Below are 14,864 nucleotides of genomic sequence, written 5' to 3' on the forward strand. Positions count from 1 at the left end.
CTTTTGATCAGAAAATGCCCGGACTATTTGGTATTGGGTGTGCCCATTTTTTTTCAAAATTTGGATTTTTGAACGTCTGCATATTAGGTTGCTTGTCATATCATTGAATTTTATGTGTTAATATTCATGATGGGTTCTCCTGTGTTTTACTGCATCCTGGTGTTTAGCTGCCTGTACCAATCATGATACGCATTGGTCCTAAAATGTGCTTTGGTCTCTGGGTTATTTCTTGTTATCTAAGTTCTACATCTTTGGTCATAGGCTTATTTCTACTGGATCACTTCTGATTCTTGTGCTCTTGTTTTCTTGATAAGTTAGTCTGCCGTAATTTACTAAAATGGTTCTTTTTCCAATTTGTCAGAGCTTCAAATCTACTTCAAATGTTAACTCTTTGCTACTCAACGGAACTGGTGATGGTGCATTACACTTAGAGGCTCGGTACCCTGCTATACTCTTTAAGCAACAACTTACTGCTTGCTTAGAGAAGATTTTTGGATTGATTCGTGATAATGTGAAGAAGGAGATACTGCCAATGTTAAGTCTCTGCATTCAGGTAGTTACTTGTTATTTGTTGATTCCCCTAATCATGCTTCTGATGTTATGAGCTTTCTAATATAATTGACGTTTATTGTTTTGCCTTCTTTACTTCATTAATGACTGAGTTAACTTATTATTCACCCCTGTGGAAATGTTATTTTGACTTGTGATTCACTTTTCTTTCTTAATTGTTGAATTGAACTACTAGCCGTAATTAAGGTTGAGTATAATGGCCTAATTTTTAAAACTGGATTATTATGACCATTTGTTGGTTTTAAATCCCAGAGAAGTGACTCGAAACTACAGATATTTATATTGGCCATGAGAATGGCTTTGCTTCATTACACACAAATTTTTCTTTTTGTTCATGGTTTTATGCTAGTGCAGGTTCTTGGTAAATTTGCACCTGCATATCTGTGCATGTGCTTTTCCTTTTTCTCTTCTTTCTTCTGTCCTTAAGTTTCTGTGCAAGTGAGTCCCACATGATGCAAATGCCCCTAAGTTTTCTTATTTAAAAATGGCTTTTGTTGGGCTTTAGAGGTGGATTTTCCTTTTATGATTCATGCCGTATTTCTGTTTATGTGTGCTTCTGATTTTGTTTATCATTTTAAAACTTTCGCTTTTGGTACTGTGGTCTAAAAAAATTCAGATCATAGAACTTTTTTGCAGCTTCATTAACTTCCATTTACAAACTTTGATTAATTGAAAATCTACTTGTTGTAAATTTGTAAAGTAAAGCGATTCTTCAAAGAAATTTATCGCTATGAATTCCAAATATTCAAGTATAATTATACCAGCTCATTTTTTTGATATTCTGGATGGCAAGAGAAGCAAATATCAAATAGCAATAGAGTCATACCTAGTCTAGTGATATCAAGTGAATTCCTATGGTAATAAAAAAATTCTCTAGAATTTTAGAAAATTTCTGTCTAGCGTTCAGGAAATTGTTGTCAATTTAAAATTGCTCATGAATTAATATTGAAACACTTGGGGCTAAAATATGTCTTTATACTGTGGTTTTCTATAGCTGATGCTATACTTCTCCATAAGCATGTTGAACCACAAGAATGATGTGGGCTTTTAACGCTCCTACTTCCCACTGCCTTGTAATTCTGCTGCAATTGTTAAAGGATATTTGGTTTATTTGGATGTGAAGCTCAACTGCCTTCTTACAGTTCTCTTTATCTGGAAGGCACCCAAAATTGCGAAGATACCGGCTGGCAAGACATCAAGATCATCTTTTGGCTCTGTTCAGCTGTCCCTCAGCAGCCACTGGGACAATATCATCAAATTTTTAGATTCACTAATGAAGCGTTTGTTTGAAAACTGTGTGAGTGTACTCATCTTTATGGTTTTTTGAGTTATCATCTTCTTAATGAAGGTCCTTGCATAGATTAGTGGTAACTTATAAACTGAGTTGTTTTCTTGGGAACGCCACATACTTGATGTATGTTTCTATGATTACTGGAAACTCCACTTACATGTAGAAAAACCATTTCAAAATCATGTATGCCAGTTTTTTAAAAACATGTGAGGAAAATGTTTGTGACATGGGAAACCTGTCCACTTTTCAAGGGAAACATGTTTCCCATGCATCTCCCACATGTTTTCTTTAGATAAAAGATGTTTTTCTCTGCAGCAAAAAGTTGGGACACATGTTATTAGAAATTTTAATTTCTTGTTTTTTGTAAAATTTATGCCTTTTTTTTACATTGTTTAAAATTTAAAAAGAATCTAATATGGTAGATGTTATATTTGAATGTAACCACCTTATCTTGCTTTATTTATTGAAATTCCCTTGTAAACCATAAAGCTTATGTGCATTTAAACACTTAGGGAGTTAGCGTACTTTTGTTTCGGTGACTGCTATGATTTAATGGTCACAGGTTCACGTTTGTGATTAACTTTCATCGGTTAAAAGGTGTATAAAATGATAACTGTGATTCCTCAGCTTATGATTTAACTTTCACATGTTTGTGTTGCTCTGTGAAAGTTGTGTGGTTGTGATAGGTCGAGAAAATCCCACTGTCATAGGTTGTTGCAAAAGTGCCCTTTATTTTATGGTGTTATTGTTTTATTAAAGTAGTCCTATTGTGCACTCATTCACATGAAGTATATGAAAAAGTTTCATTTTTTAGTTCTTGTCTGTTATTGTAGTGATGGTAAGCGAATAAAGTTTGTGTAAATTTATAATTTTCTTAATACATATAGTACTTATTTGTACTTTATATGTGTGTCTTTGTGTGCATGTATAAGAAATCCCTGGATGTTACATTGCATTTTTTTGTTTTAGTTATTATTTTAATTAGACAATCCCCCAAAGTGACCATAGATTCTAGGTAATCTATGTTATTAAGAAAATTGTTTCCTTAGCTAAAATGGTATGGCAAAATTTTTAATGACAATTCAGATAATGTAGTAATTGCATCACATTGTTAAGGGCACACCATATAACGTAATTATTGATGGATGGATGTGCGTGTGTGTATGTTGCAGGAGGGAATTCGAGAAAAACCTCTAATAGTGTAGGTGAAATACACATTATTAGATATAAATACATATCCAAAAAACGTAAACTTGAAGTGGTGTTGCATCTTTTTGCTTTTTCACTTTTTTCTTGTGCCTTCATTGGATCTATCATTTTAAGTGCATCTATGATGTCTCAGTAAATTGAATTGCTCAGACCAAAGAGGTTTCATCTTTGTAACTGTTTAATCAAGTGTCCCAAGCAACTATATGTTGTCTATATCTACAATCTGTTTCATGCATTATTTAATGCTTTTCTCTACATCAATCATTAATTTGATGTTACCAGGTGCCCCCATTTTTGATATGCAAACTGATCACTCAAGTCTTCTCGTTCATCAATATACAGCTTTTTAACAGGTAAGGTCCTCAAAACTTAAAGATCGTGTTACAGAAATTCAAACAACGATTGTTACATTGTGTTTGTCATTGGGAACAGCCTCCTGTTGCGGCGTGAATGCTGCACATTCTCGAATGGGGAATATGTAAAAGCTGGACTTGCAGAACTGGAGTGCTGGATTTCTGATGCAACAGAGGAAGTATGCGAAGGACTCGATTTACTGATTTGTACTCGAGTGTTGTTTGCAGCTAACCATATCTTTTACTGTCTTGTATTTGACTGCAGTATGCCGGGACCTCTTGGCATGAACTTAAATATATCAGACAAGCTGTTGGATTTTTGGTAAATAAGCTTAAGTTTTTAGATTAATTAATCGCGGGAAAAACATAACCAATCTCGGAATTTTTTTACTGCAGGTGATACATCAGAAGAGGAGAAAGACACTATATGACATCAGACAGGATCTTTGTCCTGTATGAACAATTACTACTTTGAAAGTTCCTTTTCCATTATTCTTGGTCAATTTTAAATATTTTCTGTTATTTCTTACTAATATAGTCTTATTTCATGTGCTTTCCTATAAAATCGACTGATTGTCTTGAATCTTGAGTAGACCTTGACCATCCAACAACTTTATCGAATATGCACCTTGTACTGGGATGATAAATACGGAACCCAGAGCGTGTCAAATGAGGTATCTGTTTGTATGAGTCTAAGTGTATTGTATTTCCTTATCATTGTCTTTGTGTACCTATTGAGACGATTGCTTTTCCTGTCCATCTGGTTTTAACAGGTCGTCACTCAAATGAGAGATATTGTGAGCAAGGACTCCTCAAATTTCATGACAAATTCTTTTCTATTGGATGATGATTTAAGGTTAGTTGCTTTTAATTTCTATATGGACCAAATAAAATAGCTATTTTCTGTTCTTTCCATCTTAAACTCTGAAGTCCTTGATAGTGTGATTTTGTTTATATATAAATTTACTATGTGAAATCCTGTGGTAGGGTCTTGTTATCTTTGAAATTGCTGTTTGCTAGAACGTAGACCTAGAGACAAGTCTGATGCAACAATTGCACATCGATTGATGCTATAATCAGAATTCTAGCACAGGTGTTTGCAATGGTGAAATTTGGGCACCGTATCTATATTGGATGCTTAATATGTTTTGATATGCCATGCAGATTAAATTTGGAGAGTTGGATGTGTACCTTTTGCTATTATAGTATACAAGGCATAAAATAATATACACACCTGCTTCACTAAGGCCTTATCAAAGCAAGAAGGTGAACTCTAGAAGAGAGAAGTTGAGAGGAAGCACAAAAGGAAACTTCATTCAACATAAAATGAAAAGAATACACCCTTATAGGAGAGCGGTCCCTTTTACTCCACTACAAGACAAAATCTTATCTTAAAACTACTTTTACAAGGACAGGAATACGCCCTGACCTTTATACTTTGTAAGGTTGTAAGTATCATATCGTGACCCGTACGGTTGGGCCCAAAGTAATACCGTATCTTATCATAAATTTTTAATAAAAAAAATTCCAAAAAATCTAAAAAAAATCAATAAAAAAATTAGCAAAAATTCTAAAAAAATCATATCACATGAAACATGATGAATTGCACAAAATACAACCATAAAATCACATATAAAGTATTTATGTCTCTATGAGCCACATAAGACATCATCAAACATCAACTAATATAAAATCATAGATAATATTTTATGCATATCTCACAGGTACAATGTGAAATATTAAATATCTTGCAATTAAGAACATGCTACAAGACTCATACTTTCATATTACATAAACAAAAATATTATGACAATAGTTGCACTCGATTTTCAATCGGTTTTTACTCATTACATGAGTGTGCCATTGCCATGTTGGATCATCTTATGCCATCTTTGTTGGAGTGTAAGGGGGCAGCACCCCTCGAGGCAAAATATTTTTGGAGAGTAGCTTTGTAATTCTATTCATACAACAACAACAACAACAACTACGCCTTCATCCCAAAACAATTGGGGTCAGCGATATGAACCAAAAAAGAAATTTATTTTGGGTCTTCCACATGAATCCTTTTCCTCCAATCATTTCTATCCAACGCCATGTCCTCGGTGAGGTTCAAAGCATTCATATCCTTTCCTATCATCTCCATCCAAGTCTTCCTAGGCCTACCCCTACCTCTTTTAACTAATATATTTTCCCATTTCTCCAACCTTCTAACTGGAGCATCATTAGGCCTTCGCCGAATATGTCCAAACCACCGTAAACGATTCTCTCGCATCTTATTCTCAATGGGTGCAACACCTACCTTCTTACGTATCTCTTCGTTCCGAATCTTATCTTTTATTGTATTTCCACACATCCATCTAAGCATCCGCATCTCAGCTACACTCATTTTTTGAATATGATGTCTCTTGGCAGCCCAACATTCCGTACCATATAGTAAAGCGGGTCTAATAGTCGTCCTATAAAACTTTTCCTTCAACCGCAATGGCATTCTACGATCGCACAGCACTCCAGTAGCACTTTTCCATTTCATCCACCCAACCTTTATCCTATGATTTACATCTCCATCAATTTCTCCATACTTTTGAATGATGGATCCCAAATATTTGAAATAATCATTCACCGGTATATCTTGCTCACCAAGCTTCACTACACTCCCATCACTACTTCGTTGCTTACTAAACCGACATTCCATATATTCAGTCTTACTCTTACTCAACTTAAAACCTCTAGCTTCCAATGTCTGTCTCCATAATTCTAACTTAGCATTAACCCCAGCTCTAGACTCATCAATCAAAACAATATCATCAGCAAACAACATACACCACGGTACATTTTCTTGAATTGATCTCGTAAGCTCATCCATCACTATCGCAAATAGGAAAGGGTTTAAAGCAGATCCTTGATGTAACCCAACCGTTATCGGAAAATTGGTTGTCACCCCTCCACAAGTGCGGACATTGGTTACTACTCCTTCATACATATCTTTAATTATACTAATGTACTTGAGAGAAACACCTTTCTTCATCATTGTCCACCAGAGAACGTCCCTAGGTACTCTATCGTATGCCTTCTCTAAATCAATAAAAACCATATGCAAATCTTTGTTCCTCTCTCTATATCTTTCAATAAGTTGTCTAAGAAGATGTATAGCTTCCATAGTTGATCTTCCAGGCATAAAACCAAATTGATTCTCCGATATCATGACAACCTTCCTCAACCTAGACTCAATCACCCTCTCCCAAAGTTTCATAGTATGACTCATGAGTTTTATACCACGATAGTTTGTGCAATCTTGTATATCACCCTTATTCTTATATAAAGGCACCAAAGTACTCTTCCTCCACTCATTAGGCATCTTATTTGTTCGCCAAATCAAGTTAAAAAGATTTGTCAACCATTCTAAACCTTTCTCTCCCAAGCATTTCCAAGCCTCGATAGGTATACCATCTGGGCCAACTGCCCTTCTTGACTTCATTTTCTTCAAAGCCTCTGCAATTTCTTTCTTTTGAATCTTGCGCATGAAGTCACGATTTATCTCATGAAAAGGAATGGAGAAGTCTCCAAGATCTTGAGCATGACTATCATTAAATAGCTTATCAAAATAATCTTTCCATCTCTCCTTAATCTCCTCATCTTTGACTAAAACCCTTTGCGTTTCATCTTTGATACATCTAACCATACCCAAATCCTTCGATTTCCTATCTCTCATCTTTGCAAGCCTATAAATATCCTTTTCGCCTTCTTTGGTATCCAACTTGTCATAAACCTCCTTATATACCTTAGCCCTCGCGTTTCGAACAACTTTTTTAGCTTCCTTCTTTGCTATCATATACTTCTCCAAATTCTCATTATCACGACTCTTACTTAGATTTCTATAACACTCTCTTTTAACTTTAATAGCTAATTTGACATCCTCGTTCCACCATGATGTATCCTTACCTAGTGGTACACCGCCTTTAGACTCACCCAATACCTCCTTAGCTACTTTTCTCATACCACCCGCTATCTTATTCCACATTGATTCTGAATCCTCCTCGAGACACCAATCAACTTCCTTAACTACCTGCTCTACAAACATTCCTTGTTTAGCTCCTTTCAGTGCCCACCACTTAATTCTAGGATCTATCCTATGTCTATCCCTTTTGCGGCATTGTCTAATTCTAAGATCTAAAATTAAGACTCTATGTTGTGTAGCTACACTTTCTCCTGGTATAACCTTACAATCGATGCAACAACCCCTATCTCTCTTTCTAAGTAGGAAAAAATCTATCTGACTCGTATTAACCCCACTTTTAAATGTTACTAGGTGAGACTCCCTCTTCCTAAACCAAGTGTTTGCTAAGATCATATCATAGGACAAACAAAAATCTAAAATCCTTTCTCCACTTTCATTTCTTTCTCCTATACCATAGCCTCCATGGATATTCTCAAATCCATCCCTACTAATGCCTACATGTCCATTAAGGTCACCGCCGATGAAAAGCTTTTCTCCATAAGATGTCTCTTGTACTACTCCATCTAAATCTTCCCAAAATTGATGCTTAATGGAATCATCTAAACCTACTTGAGGTGCATAAACACTAATAATATTAATAATATCCGTACCTAATACTAATTTAATAAGTAAAATTCTATCACCCTTCCTACGGACCTCAACTACATTATCTATAAACTGACGACTCATAACAATCCCTACTCCATTCCTATTCCTATTTATTCCTGTATACCAAATCTTATATCCCCAAGGTTCTATCACTTTAGCTTTCTCACCTACCCATTTGGTCTCTTGAAGACATAAAATATCAATATTTCTCCTACACATAACATCTACTAACTCTACCAACTTACCAGTTAAAGACCCTATATTCCAAGTGGCTAACCTAATTTTATGGTCTTGGACTAACTTCTTTACCCCCACCCGTCCAACAAAGTGAGGGAACCCTTGCCTATTTGACACCACACCCGGGCGCCGGTGTGACGCGTCGCTTCTGGGCGACGACCTAGCAACCCTTGCACATTTATCACTGCCTCCGGGCCTAGAGAGTACAGCGCGTCGCTCAGTAGGGAACGCCCCAACGAAATTTTCATATTGGTTCATTTTCATAGGATATGACAAAGTTTTTATGCTGGCTGTCACAGGCCTACCGCAACCCTCCTCCTTTATCCGGGCTTGGGACCGGCAGTGTATAACTACACAGGCGGAGTTTTTGTAATTCTATTCATAATAAATATTTTTTACCTTAACCTATTTTCTTGAGTCGAAAAAATAGTGAAAATGCATTTTTTTTTTACCTTAACCCACTTTTTCGGGTGAAAAAAATGATGGAAATGCACTTCTAATGGTCTCTAGACAAATGGAGAAGTCTTCCCTCAAAAGGTATTTAAAACCCAAAATGAAAAAAGTAACTTTCGGCTTTTTTAAAGTGCACCGACGGTGTACCCTGTATCGTACGATAAAACATGATACAGGTTTGTATCATACGATACACCCGATATGGGTGTGATATACACTTGTATCATGATACGAGTATGTATCATATCGCAAAACCCAAAAGTAACAATACATATCGTACGTTACGGTACAATACTTACAACACTGAGACTATATACAAATATATACAAGAGGAGTGATAGCACACTAATGGTGATACACATATTATACATAACTCTTAACACTCCCCCTCAAAGTTGAGATGATGAAAGCGGACTCATCCCAAGTTTGGCGAGGAAAGTGTTGAAATGCAAAGGAGCAAGACTCTTGGTGTAACACGTCTGCAATATGTTCTTTAGAGCTCACTTGTGTAATGATTATATACATATATATAATACAACTTAACTCTCCTTAAACTTACGTTGTGATCACCGAAAGTTTGTTAAGTAAGAAGTGAAACCGGGGAGTTGAAAGTGCTTTTGTGAAGAAGTCAACTAGCTTGAATTTCGATGCTACATATAGCAGGATAATAGTGTTTTGGAGATATTCTTCACGAACATTGTGGGAATCCATCTCAATGTGCTTGGTACCTTCATGGAATGTATGATTGCTGGTTATATAGATGGTGGTTTTGTTGTCACAATACAATCTTGAAGGTGATTGCAGATGCATCCCCATGTCCTCCATTAATCTTCGCAACCATACAATTTCAGATGTTGTGGTGGCCATGGTGCGATACTCAGCTTCCGTTGACGATAGAGACACCTGTTGTTGTTTCTTGCATTTTTAAGACACAAACAAATCACCTATAAACACACAAAAACTTGTAGTTGAACATTTGTCATTAGGGTCTCCACCCCCGCCTTTTTTTTACTGAAAATATATATTTCATTAAAAACAATCGAAATACAACAACAAATCGTCGGTTGTATGAAGATAAACAGAAAGACAACATAATGGTGGTGATGAGATATCACCACACATAAATCATAAAAAAAAGGGATGAGAACATAAAAAATAGACTGGTTGTGGCTTGTTAAGTAATCAGACATACGTCCTGCTATTCCAAATCCATCGCAGGCCTTGCCCAGGCCATTTCCTGTGTGTCCTACAGAAAATATCTCATCTCAACTGCTGCACTAATTGATCTGCCCTTGTGCTCTCGTTTATGAATATGTGCTTGTTGCGCTCAAACCATATGATGTGTCAGGCCTTTAGCAACCAACATCGCCGAACAAACATCTATCTCATGCCCTTAGACCTGGGAAAATCTGTAATCAAAACATGTCTAGGGATTCATTACAAAATTTCCTCAAATGAGGTATATTGGACAATTTAGATATGCTAAACTCTTCCATACATTATCTTTGGACCGCCATCACATTATCTTTGGATTCTTTGAACTCGATTTTGGTCTTGAACCTAGTCTCTTCCATACATACTTCGGCCAAAACTTCATGAAGAGGTAAAGGCTCATCTTTCTCACGATGAGTAATGGTGGCCCTCACATGTTTGAATTTGGATCTTAGCCTTGCATAAATTGAAAAAATTGTTCTTTTAGAATTTGTTGCTTTCTTAGACGTGCATCAGTGGGTGTGTCACAAATAGGTTCTAATTTAGCCATTTGGTCTCATAGTCCTTTTAAGGATCCATAATACTCACACACTTTTATCACTGTGTGCATACATGGATCTTCTTAAGTATTTTTCATTTGTGAGCGACATCTCTTTGGGTATACGTTTGCTTGATAAAAATCTAAGCCTCATTCGCTCTTTCAAATTCCAAGATGTTTTCACAAGGCTTCTCACACATTCTTCCCATAAAGAGTGAAAGCACTTTAGCATGACCTACGTGCTTATAGCTATTTTTGTAATCCAAGAGAGCTTTATGTTTCTCATTTCCTTTGAGGGTCTCTTCTTTCGATGTTTCATCTTCTCCCATCACAACTTTTGTAAGAGTAGGTTGAGGTTTCAGATTGAAACCATCAACCAAATGCCACAATTTTTTTAATACTATTACTTTTTTCACTGTGGTGGCCCACATGTTGTAGTTGGTCCCATCGAATTTGATGAAAACAACGATTACAACGTCCTTGTTGGCCATAGATGAAAAGAGAATAGAAGAGAAAAGAAGAGGGAGAAGAGAAAGATATGAAGTTGGTTGATGGCACGCTTCTTGAAACAACGGACCGATGCTCCTACGATCTACCACGACATATTCAAATACAAAGAGCAATAAATTAGTACCAAGGCTCTGATACCATGTAATGAAAGAGCAAAAAATACAAATAGATGCCTCTTGTGGACCTATGTTACATGGGTGCGGGTGCGGCGCAATTTCAAAAATTTTGGACACGGGGACTCGGCTATATATAACAATTGCCGAACACGAGGAGGGGTCGAGCCCCTGCCTATCCTGCAATAAGGAGGGCCGACAGGCCCTGCTTGCAGGCAATGAAGGAGAGGGGGAAGAGACGCAGAGGGGAGGTCTCGGCCCCTCCCCTGCGTACAGAAGGAACGGGGAGGCAGGGAGGGATTCAGCCCCTCCCTTATGGAAACAGGGCAGCAGGGAGGGGCTCAGCCCCTCCCCTGCGAAAACGGGATGGCAGGGAGGGGCTTGGCCCCTCCTCTGCGCAAACAGGGAGAAGAAGAAGAAGACGAGAGGGGGAGAGAGATATTACCTGAGAGGTGGTCGGAAAAAGAGGAGTCGTCGGCGTTGGGAGATGGCGCACAAGGGCTGTTGGCGTCGGCTGTCGGAATACGACGAGCGGGAGGGAGAGTCGAGCGTCAGGGGCTGTCGGCGTCGCGTGGTCGGGAAAAAAGAGAGAAAAGGGAGGCTTGAGGGGCGGTGACAGAGGGTCGCCGGCAGCGGTGGTCGCCAGTGGCTTGCCGGAGCTCGGATGAGAGAGGAAACCCTAGAATTCTGGAAAAAGAATTCGGGGGCAGCCCCTCCCCTCCCCATGCGCCTCTTAAGGGTCGGGCGCCGACCCCTCGACTGTTTTGGATCCGGGGCGGGTCCGGATCCGGACCCGACACGAATCCAAATCAATTTTTAAAAAAATGGATGAATATGGACTCGGTCAAAGTTGACCGAGTCCAAAACATGGACTGACTCAGTCCCAGTGCGTTGACCGAGTCTGACTCTCCGTTGATCGTGTCCATCCCGTGTCCGAAGCTGCACCCGTGTCGGGGAGTGTCGATGCGGGTGCGTCGACCATAAAGCAGAGTCCGTGTGACACAGTTGTGGACTGACACGAACACAATGACCACTTATGGGTCAATACAAAACTCATACACGTAAGCCACTTATGGGCTTGAATCACAAGTAAAAATAATGAATATTATTGAGAGATTTCGTGATCGAGAAAACAATACCCATCTAAGGGGAAGCTACTCTATATATACACAAAGGGGAGCCAATATAGTTGTTGGGAGCATCCCAACAACTATAGATATTGTTGTTGGGATCTCCCGACAACTATATTTGGGCAACGAAAATATTGCCCATTACAAAAACAAGAATTTACAAAACAAAAAATAAAGGAAACAAAAAAATATACAAAGACACTAGTGTTCCTAGTGGACACAACCTATACAGTGAAAAGACTGAAATACCCCTATTGGGTATTGCCTATTTACAATGATATGAACATATGTATCATATATATATATATATATATATATATGATACAACTTAAGATGTTCGAGAGCAATAACTCCATCTCTATGTAACGTAGACTCTTCTAACAGGGCACCACACTTGCGTCGCACCCGCACCCATGCGGGTGAGACACTTGGACACAACTTCCTTTCTGTCAGGTGAAGTCAACCACGCCGAGGTGCATTTCTGTTCAAAAGTAGATTCTCAAGTCCAATTTTACCTATATTATATATATAAATACACAAATGCACACTTACACGTAGTGTTAACTTGAAATTGTTAATATATATATGCCCTCCCCCACCCTTGCACTCAAGTTTTTTTAAAGTGTTGCATCTGCACCAGTATCCACACCCGCACCTATGTGACATAGTGTCACGAAATGACATGGAACCCAAGACATTCCAAATCATAATGACGAAATAGCATGGTACCCAAGACATTCTAAATTGTAATCTAAATACATTTGAATACTAACAAGATACAAACTAATATAAGTTTTGTGAATAAATGATTTAATTCATAATGAACAATAAGATACATAAAAAATATCTAGAACTACCTATCACACTCTCACCTTACAGAGGCGCACACTCACTTATATTTATAGAGAAAAGTAAAGGAAAGAAGAAGAGAATAAGTGGAATGGACAGGGGAAGTCATCTCTCATTAAAGAATGAGAGAGTTCTAGCCGTTGGAAGCAAGTCAAACTAGCTTTGACTCGACTCTCATATATATATTTACAATGTATATAATATTATATATATATATACTTATATTACATTAATCTTAACACCCTCCTTCAAACTTATAGTGTCTCATCGTAAGTTTGGAATTACAAAAGAAGAAACACATTACACAAAATGTCTTCATAGACTTCATCAAGTTTTTCCATTTGGTGCCTCTTCAAGGGGTCCTCGATCATATGCTCTATTAGATAAAGGATTTTCAATATCATAATTCTTGATATTCTTAAAATGCCTTTAGAATCATCTGTACCGCCAATATTTGAAGAACGTGTAAAGAGAGCAAAACAAGAGCAATCTAACAAGAAATAACTATACTTTTATATATATATATATATATATATATATATATATTATGGGGAGAGGATGACCAAACGCACAAATATAAGATATGTAGAAAATATTTAATAAGTCAATTTAACATTTTTCAAAATCATTTAAAGTAAGAATTGATTTTGAACAGTCATTAACTATAAACATGATAGTCATTGACAAACTCTACTTCAAATAAAGAAATCATAGTTCTTAATTCATAAGAGAACATAATTGCATATTATCAAAAGGAGAAATGCATATACAAATTATCTCAAAGATAAGTTTGTAACTCATTAATTACTTTAAACATTCATGAAAATATGCATTATTCAATACACACATATTTATCACATTAATGCATAATAGACCTGAAATATGAATTTTTCAAGCAATCATTAATACTATGAAGAAATAACCTACAAAAAGAGTTAATCTCAAAATATTTTTACATAGCGGAAGATACAAGAAATGATTTACATCACTTAATTAAGAGAAGTCAAATGCACAAAGATCAATCATATCTTTGGAAGCAATATCAGTCATGCAACTAACGAAGTCACTTATGGATCAATTTTAAGAGATAATAATAAACAAACTTTCAAGAGCACATGCTTAGAAACAAGCAAAAATATAAAAAAAGGGATCCCCATGAGAATCCACACAAATACAATAGGAGTGCATAAGCACGAGTTTACCAATCCAGTAATACAAAGTAGGAACAATCTTAAGAGCAATCATATGCATACAATAGCCACTATGGGCGTATGCATAAGAGATTTTACTAATGAAATGCATAAACTTATGCAAATTATGCGAGACTACCAATCATGGAGTAAAAAACATATATAATGCAAAGTGCATGAAAATATTTCAACAACCATTTCTCATAAAAGAGCAAATGAGTTTAGAAAAAATTACAAAGAGATTTTAAAAATCTCATATATCATAATGAATGAAAAACACTAGTTTGTCCACCACAAACAATCACCTCTTAGGCCTCTAAACCTCAAACATCAAGTGTATCTACGACTAGAACAAGAGTATAATCATCATGTCACTAAAAGGCGAAAGACACACACGAAGGTGTATATAAACATCTCTTGTCTACATATAATGACACTTAAAACAAGTGTATCAACGACTAGAACAAAAGCATAATGCTAACGATGAGCTAAAATCACACACGAAGGTGTAAATAAATCTCTCTTGCCTACATATAATGACATTCAGAAATCGAGTGTATCAGCGACTAGATCAAGAGTATAATGTCAACAATGGGTTAAAATCAC

General features: G+C 36.8%; 1 protein-coding gene across 1 annotated transcript in view; it reads left to right on the forward strand.

Moving 5' to 3' along the window:
• LOC149846036 (protein OPAQUE1-like) overlaps positions 1-14,864 on the forward strand; it is a 65,109-nt gene that overhangs the window by 23,854 nt on the left and 26,391 nt on the right. The window contains exons 11-18 of the mRNA XM_089996126.1: positions 362-553; positions 1,730-1,867; positions 3,353-3,423; positions 3,503-3,602; positions 3,689-3,745; positions 3,820-3,876; positions 4,017-4,097; positions 4,197-4,279. Of these exons, the coding sequence (XP_089852252.1) occupies positions 362-553; positions 1,730-1,867; positions 3,353-3,423; positions 3,503-3,602; positions 3,689-3,745; positions 3,820-3,876; positions 4,017-4,097; positions 4,197-4,279 (779 nt within the window). The remainder of the gene's footprint in view (positions 1-361; positions 554-1,729; positions 1,868-3,352; positions 3,424-3,502; positions 3,603-3,688; positions 3,746-3,819; positions 3,877-4,016; positions 4,098-4,196; positions 4,280-14,864) is intronic.

The sequence above is a fragment of the Nuphar pumila genome, chromosome 2 (genome assembly GCF_984573655.1).
Source record: "Nuphar pumila chromosome 2, dmNupPumi1.hap1.1, whole genome shotgun sequence".
Taxonomy (NCBI): domain Eukaryota; kingdom Viridiplantae; phylum Streptophyta; class Magnoliopsida; order Nymphaeales; family Nymphaeaceae; genus Nuphar; species Nuphar pumila.